Raw genomic sequence first — 8167 nt, 5'->3', positions numbered from 1 at the left:
TCTCTCTCTCTCTCTCTCTCTCTCTCTCTCTCTCTCTCTCTCTCTCTCTCTCTCTCAAAATGCCTTCATGTTAGGATGACTCTTCTGACTCTCCATCAGAAATTTACCAGTCCACCATTTAGACTGTACAAGTAAGTCATATTATTGTGTGACAGCCATTTTAAAGTTATTCAGTCTTGTGTCCTCATCTTGAAGTTGAGCTAAAACCCTTCGCTTACTTAGATGAAAATGCTGTGTTGATTTTCATGAAGGCTACTTACAGCATGATGATTATCCGTCACCCTCATCAGTTTTGCTGAGTTCCACATGATCTGAGCCATGTGTGAATATCCAGGAGCAAATAAGAATCCAACTGACCCCCTCAGTGTCCTGCTGCTAAATGAGTATCTTTATACTCAGGTAAGGTTTTAGAATCATCTCCATTGATACGTCAGACAGTTCAATAATGACATCATTCTATGTCACAGACAAGTGACCACATTGGAATCCAGTGGCAGCCTAACATGCATTTGTCCAAGAGCCTATCACCCTAAGCTGAATCTGGCTTGAGTCCTGTGCTGAGCCTGTACTGCCCCCAAGGCAAAGTGCAGTGACTACATATTTTGTCAAAGTTGACATTAGACTGAAGGTCTTCATTACACCTCCTTGATGTGATGACAAAGTGTCACGCTGCAAATGTGTCCCCTTTCAGAGATGTTGCTATGTTATATTTACAGTAGCTACAATATCCAACCTACTACCAAGGCTTTGAAGGCATTCATGTGAGTTTCAATGTTGGCACTTGTAGGGAAGTATAAAGGTGTAGGAGCTCACGAAAACTCTCTCTTTCGCTCTCTCTCTCTCTCTCTCTCTCTCTCTCTCTCTCTCTCTCTCTCTCTCTCTCTCTCTCGCTCTGATTGTGTGTGTGTGTGTGTGTGTGTGTGTGTGTGTGTGTGTGTGTGTGTGTGTGTGTGTGTGTGTGTGTGTGTGTGTGTGTGTGTGTGTGTGTGTGTGTGTGTGTGTGTGTCGTGTACCTAATGTATCTGTACATTCTACCTCATTGTCATTTTGAACTAATTGGTCCAGGTGATCTCATTAGCCAGTAGGAAGTCAGATGTTGCAATTTTTTGGCCTATCACACCATGTTACTAGCCTGGGAACTCCCATACTGCCTTTAGTTCTACACAATCGTTTCGATCTGAAAGACAGTATGGCGAGGATGACTCATAACGTACAAGATCATGGGATCTGTGTCATAATGGCCAAGCATTCCGACCTTAACAGTTTCTCTGCCCAATCAGAGAGCAGGGCAGTGTGTCATAATAGCCAAGTATTCCGGCCCCATATGGAATTTACAATAGGCAACTCCCCAGACCTAATCTCACTTGTGATTAGGTCTGGTGTTAACCAGGCAACCATGTTACAGCTATCAGGAACTAGTACAAAGGCAAAGTGCAGTAACTACACTGCTCTACAAAGGCAAAGTGCAGTGACTAAAGGTGTGAAGGCTGGGCTGAAAAAATTCCAATCCATCATTTAGGCTGTACAAGTATAGCCAGGCTGCGCCCTCCTAGTGATGCAACACTTTCAGCGGTGTTGCTTCAAATCGAATCGCGATTGCAAGTCTTTGATAATCAGGCAAGTACAAGTAAGTCATATTGTTGTGTGACAGCCATCTAAAAGTTGAGTCTTGTGTCTTCCTGTTGAAGTGGAGCTAAAAACCTAATGCTTACTGAGATGAAAATGTGGTGTTGATTTTCATGTAGGCTACTTACAGTTGGATGATTATCTGGCACCTTCATCAATTTTGCTGTCCATCTGAGTTCCACATGATCTGAGCCATGTGTGAATATCCAGGAGCAAATAAGAATCCAACTGACCCCCTCAGTGTCCTGCTGCTAAACGAGTATCTTTATACTCAGGTAAGGTTTTAGAATCATCTCCATTGATACATCATTCAGTTCAATAATGACATCATTCTATGTCACAGACAAGTGACCACATTGGAATCTAGTGGCAGCCTAACATGCATCTGTCCAAGAGGCTATCACTCTAGGGCAGGGGTCAGGAACCTATGGCTCTAGAGCCACATGTGGCTCTTTTGGGAACTGTATATGGCTCTTACTTATCTGGGGTTGCCAACCATCCCTTGAAATACGTAACAGTGCTATATTTATAAATAAAAGTACAGGTTCCATATTGAATTGAAACGGGACATGGGACGTTAAAATGCAGGAAATTACATCTAAGAAATACAACATTTTCGGGGGGAGGACTACCAGACCCTCGCCATAATGAAGTTGACAGTTGGCAGCCCTCTACTTACATGTTATCAATTAAAGCAATAACTTGACAGTACACTCTAAGATTGTTGGGTTTAATTGAAATACATGCTTTTAATTGTATTCAGTGTTTTTAAAATGGTATGGCTCTCGTGAAATTTTCTTTTTAAAAATTTGGCGTTTATGGCTCTCTCCACCAAAATTGTTCCTGACCCCTGCTCTAGGTGAACCTGGCTTGAGTCCTGTGCTGAGTCTAAAGACAAAGTGCAGTGACCACATATTTTGTCAAACTTGAGATTAGACTGAATATGGTCTTCATTACACCTACTTGATACCTGCGTGAAGCTGGACCCCCGTCAGACACAAAATGCTGAAATAACACTGCAGATTGTTTGTGCTATGTTTGTGCCGGATTGTGCTGTAAAAAAAAATTTGTGCTATGAAGGCTTTTGAGTAATTTGAATACTCAAATACTCATACTTTTAATGCATTTTCTGACCTGTGACATCACACAGCCCCCCCTCCACGTCCAAATTTCTCCAAAGTAGTCTCAATCAAAGGGAATTTGTTTGTGCTCATTTGTGCTGTGAAAGTTAACGCTTCAATCACTTGTTTTGTAAAGTTACAGCCGTTTTATTTCATTATTATGCGATTATTTTATTAATATCACAAACGAAAAATTGTACAGCACAATCCGGCACAAACATAGCACAAACAATCTGCAGTGTTATTTCAGCATTTTGGGTCTGATGGGGGCCAGCTTCACACAGGTCTCCTCCTAGATGTGATGACAAAGCATCGTGGTGCAAATGGGCCCCCTTTCAGAGATGCTGCTATGTCATGGAGGACTCTGATGAAGACGCATGTCGAAACGTTATACTTACTGCACTGAAAAAATAAAATAACAGAAAATAGACATCCGTGTGGCACCAGATTCTTTTCCCTTTGCACTTATTATTTAGTCCTGCTCTGGTTGAACCGGATTGTCAAATTAGGCGGGCGGAGGGCGTATTTCCCTTTGTTTTTATGCTGCTATGTCATATTTGCAGTAACTACAACAATTAATATCCAACCTGTAAGCCTGTGTGTGGCGTGCTGCATCAGAGGCAGCGTTGTCATTGGATAGGAGTGGTGTGTGGAAGTCTGCCAGAGGGAGGCAGCATTCCCCCTTCCAGTGTGGAGCACTCACTCGACTAGAGCAGCTCTCTGCAGGAGAGTCTCAGTGGACAGCTCTCAGCACCCTTCCCCCAACCCCCCGTCAGCCCCACCCAACGCCACATTTAAAGGGACCAAGCAGAGCTACCCTGCAGCCACTGCCAAAGAGCCTACCACTTTCACTATAGTACCCTCTGAGTGCAAGAGCAGCACACATTTTATTTATGAAGAGGTGGTGAATGGTTTTGATGATTGCTTCTTATGGTTGTTGTGATTGCATGTTTTGGTTGAATAAAGAGTCAAGGATAATGGCTGTCTAGATGGATAGGTATGAAGACTTGCAAATACAATATAGTATTGTAGTGCTATGGTAGTTACATTTCAATGACTATTACAGTGTGCCACTGGAGGTACGGCTCGCATTAAGGGGCTACCTTGCTGACAGAATCTGAGTGGTCATATTATTAATGCCATAATTAAGATCAGTCCCCCTGACTAAAGAAAAGTCAGATATAAAGAATATGTGAGGAAAAAGAGCACAAGAACACCATAATGTTGCCAGTAGCATATGTGCCCACCTGGTTCATTTTTGCGTATGTTGCCAATAGCATGTGCCCACCTGGTTCATTTTTGCATATTATTTTGTATGTGGTAACCTCACCTCATCTCCACATACAGACACACGCACACACGCAGGCACACACACACACACACACACACACACACACACACACACACACACACACACACAAATCAATTGTGGTGAAGGACAATTGTATTAGTTTCCGTGTGTATTTCAGTTCAATGTGTTGTTATCAGTATTGTGCACATGAGGCTACAAAATGAGAGTCTGGATGGAAAGATAATGTCAAAAACATTTACTCTCCAATGGTCAGTTCATATTTTTGTTGCAGTTGCAGTCTGTTGAGGCAAGTAAAAAGATTCACAATTCTCTCAAACACGTTGTCTAGCAACAGAAATAAAAAGTCATACTGACATTTTTCAATACAGTTTGTCTGACATGTCTACTTCCACAAAATCTTGTTTGAGTCTCAGATGTTGACTACAGAGAGAGAGTTGCAGGATATGCTAAATAACAGATCATTTCCTTTCCTTGCATCAGACACGTATCTATATATCTGCAATGATTGCTAAGGGAGACCAGGGCTTTCAGTCCATCACAATAGAAGTTACGATTTAAAAAAATTGCCTGCTCCTGTGCACTATCAAGTAGAACGGTCCAATTGATATGTGCCATTGATGTGTTTTGAGATGCTCACCCACTCCATCTGACATGACAATGCTATGCTTGCAAAGGGGCAAAATGAACAAATGACATGATTACTTAAAACTGGCCACTTGTTTCACAGATGCTCTTTAATGTTAAAAGTTAGCGGCACCGAATGGCAAAGCACATAACCTGTAACACCAAAACATACACAAAAGTGGGCATACTGCTCTAGCACCTGGTCCTGTCAGAGTTACACACAATGTGACAACGTTCCCTCATGGAATCCCCAAGCCCTGGTCTCCTCTGCGTAACATGGCAACAACATGATGACAACAGGGTCAACACCTTGGTTCATCATTTTTGGAATAAAAATGAATGTGAATAAAATCTTACATGTTTTTTTTTTTTTTTTGTATTTTTCTTTTTTACAAGGCTTTTTGTTATGTTGTTGCTTCATGTGACATCCACATCTGCACATAAAAAGTATATATATTTGTATTTATATAATATATATAATATTCATACTCTATTGACAGTTTAGTCTACGATGAACTTAAGAACCACTGATCTCTGCAGGGAAATGTGGATTTCTCCTCAAACTTGTAACTATTTTACAACACAGGGTCATCTAAATTGTACATCTTTGCAGGGATTTAATCTTCCAAAGCCCCCCCTTCTCCCACCCCCACCCCCACATAGTATTCCAGGAATTAGTGAGAGTATGCATCCTTACGCCTTTTAAAACACATTAGTTGTTGGTTTTTTTTTCTTTAAAAAAGGAGAAATGAAACAAAAACAAAAAAAACATAAACTAAGAGCAGCTACAAACTGGCATCATTAAAACCAATGACGTGTTGCTGAAATAGAAACCTCAACAGCATTTTCTACTGTTTCCCCTGGCAGAGGGACATTAATGTTTGGCACGTTTGTACAAAATCGGATGTAAGCACAGCTCCCTAGTCTGCTAGTTATGAACAGCTGGGTGGGTAGGGTACACTTCACAAAGTTGACCAGGACAGGTTCGTATACCGTACCTCCCCCCTTTCGGCTACACAAGATGTGAGGAGAAGTTTGTGGGTATAACCAAAAGGAACGAAACAATGTGCAAGTAAACTGGTTCCAGGCAGTGTTGCACCATGTGGTGTCACGGTGCGATGTGTTCCGACTCGAGTGCAGCCGTAGAACATGTGAACGCTGACACAACAGTTACAAATGATACAAATGACGACAGCTGCATTCTTACATTTGGCTGACAACGATTACTGTTCATGTGAGTTAGGTATCAATTTCCACCCTTTTGTCTTTTGCTTGCCAGAATTACACACAGAAAAAAAAAACTCAAAACAAAAACAAAAAAGAAACAATGCAGTGATGACATAACAGTAAACTTTGTGTAATGTACACAAATCCCAACAAAAAATGTGCATGAGACAACTTTACAATGAAAATCAGAAAGGTAAAAAGAAGTTTAAAAACACAAACAACAAAATAAAAAAAGGTATATATATATTTATATATAAAGGCTAAAGAGTCTCTGCGGGCGCATGAAATGCAAGTTGAAGCAAATCGAAAACAAATCCGGTAAGAAAGGTGTGACAATGTATCTCCCTCAGTGTCAAGCTGTCACCTCATATTCCTTGTGCTTCACATACGCATCTCAGTAGTATGCCACATATTTACAGAAGTTCTTTTCCCTCCTCAGACATTCCGGACGCTCGCCACTCTAGACTCTTCCCTTTATCGCATCAGCAGTGTTCCGGAAGGCCATCCATTCCAAAAGCACATTCCATTTCCTTGTTGTCTGCAAACACCTTTGTGTGAAGTTACTGTAACAGCATTCAAGCTTTGTCCTTCGTTTGCCAGTGTCCGCCTGGATGGTGAAAATGGAGGTGAGTGGCGCTGTGTGGTGGCTGCGCTGGACCAGACATGTACTCTTCGGCTGCTCACAATGTCCCCTTGAGGTGGTCATGCACATGCGGACGCCTCATGTCACTGTGCCACCAGACTCGTTCCCTCCAAAACTTCTCTCTCTCTCGTCACGCCCGGCAACTCACCCCTCTGTCAGCACACATTTCCCACACTCCACCCCACACCAATCCCACCTCAACCCACCTCTTCTCTCCCCCTCCCCACACCAGCCCCCCTGCAGCCAGCCAGCCGCCTCTGCCTCTACACCCAGGAGTCCGGAGAGGCAGGGTAGTGGCTGGTCTCGTAGTTCAGTTCGCTGTACGGGCGGGATGCGGAGTAGAAGTCCACGTAGTTGCCGGTGGATTTTAGTCCCAGGGTCATGGTGCCATCCGGGTTGGGCTGCGGCCGCTGGTGCACCTGGTCCTCGTAGAAGCTCTCCTCGTAGTTGGCTCCCGGCGGGGTCTGGAACGGAGGATAGGCGTCCTGTGGGTTGGCCTGGGCCGGGACCTGCACAGAGCCAGAGATTCTTTAAGTATATAGAGATATGCCAATGTAATAGGTTGCTATGGGCACCTAACATGACCAGGTTCCGGTATGCCTAAAGGGGCGTGTCATAATACTCCTAGCATTGAATAGAACAGTCCTTAGGTCTGCCTAAAGGGGGATTTCCCCCCTCCCCCTTGTAATTATAGAACCCGGAAACAATGGCTCAACCGAACCTCTCTCTTATCTACTCTCTCTGACAGAGCACCACTTGCTTTAGGACAGGAGCCATATGGGTGTAGTTCTTACTATTACGGCTCATTTTATGTGTTCCGCACTTGCTTTAGCATAGATAACATCTGGGTATAGATTTTACTGTACAGTTACTATTACCTCTTAACTGCTCAACATTCACTTTATGATGCAGCTTTCACTTTTCCTACCATTTTTGTGTGAAGTTGGGAAAGCCTGTCTGTGATAAGAATAAAGGGAAGCTCCCGCACACATTGGATGGACAAGAGTGTGCGGTATCTTCCCTCTAAAGTGAACAAGTGCCCGTTACCTGAGCCTCTGGTGTGCGTTGGCTTTCACCTTCAAAAGAAAGAACAAAGGGAAGAAAAATTCTCCTGGAAATCTCACCTGGTTGTGTTTCATGTCGTCTCCTGGAGACACATACGCTCCACGGTACAGTGTTCCCGTTCCACCCGTTATCTGAACTGTATCGTGGGAGAGAAAATGCATGGAGTCAAATGCTTGAATCTCTTCAGGAAATGTAGCACTAGCATCAGCACTATGTTAATCCCCCCCCCCCCCCCCCCCCCCCACACACACACACACAGACACACACACACACATCGTCTGTATTAATTTACAGGAGGAAAATGTGCAGTGATAGCCTGGATCAAGAAGTTTTAATTTCCAAATACATTACACCTCCTGCCAACTAAGAGGCAGATTCCATTTCCATCATCACTGGGAAAGTTAGTTCCCTGTACTAAGGAGACCCCCTCTTAACTCACATACGACAGTTTAGCCATTGTATTGCATTACAGTATTACATTAACATAGTGATTCTCAGCCTTTTTTGAACAAATGCCCCCTTGGCCCCATCAAAAACCTACCAACGCCC

At 43.2% G+C, this 8167-nt stretch overlaps 1 protein-coding gene across 2 annotated transcripts in view; it reads right to left on the bottom strand.

Annotated features, from left to right (window-relative positions):
- Nucleotides 1-5374: 5374 nt before the first annotated feature.
- Nucleotides 5375-8167, bottom strand: part of ctnnd2b (catenin (cadherin-associated protein), delta 2b) — a 74807-nt gene continuing 72014 nt past the window's right edge. For both annotated transcript variants that reach the window (XM_063219020.1, XM_063219021.1), the window contains 2 exons: nt 7678-7754; nt 5375-7062 (listed from right to left, as the gene is read on the bottom strand). In XM_063219020.1, coding sequence (XP_063075090.1) covers nt 6817-7062; nt 7678-7754 — 323 coding nt within the window. In that variant the 3' untranslated portion in view covers nt 5375-6816. The remainder of the gene's footprint in view (nt 7063-7677; nt 7755-8167) is intronic.

This window comes from Engraulis encrasicolus, chromosome 16 (genome assembly GCF_034702125.1).
Source record: "Engraulis encrasicolus isolate BLACKSEA-1 chromosome 16, IST_EnEncr_1.0, whole genome shotgun sequence".
NCBI lineage: Eukaryota > Metazoa > Chordata > Actinopteri > Clupeiformes > Engraulidae > Engraulis > Engraulis encrasicolus.
This window is presented reverse-complemented; position numbering and strand designations above follow the sequence as displayed.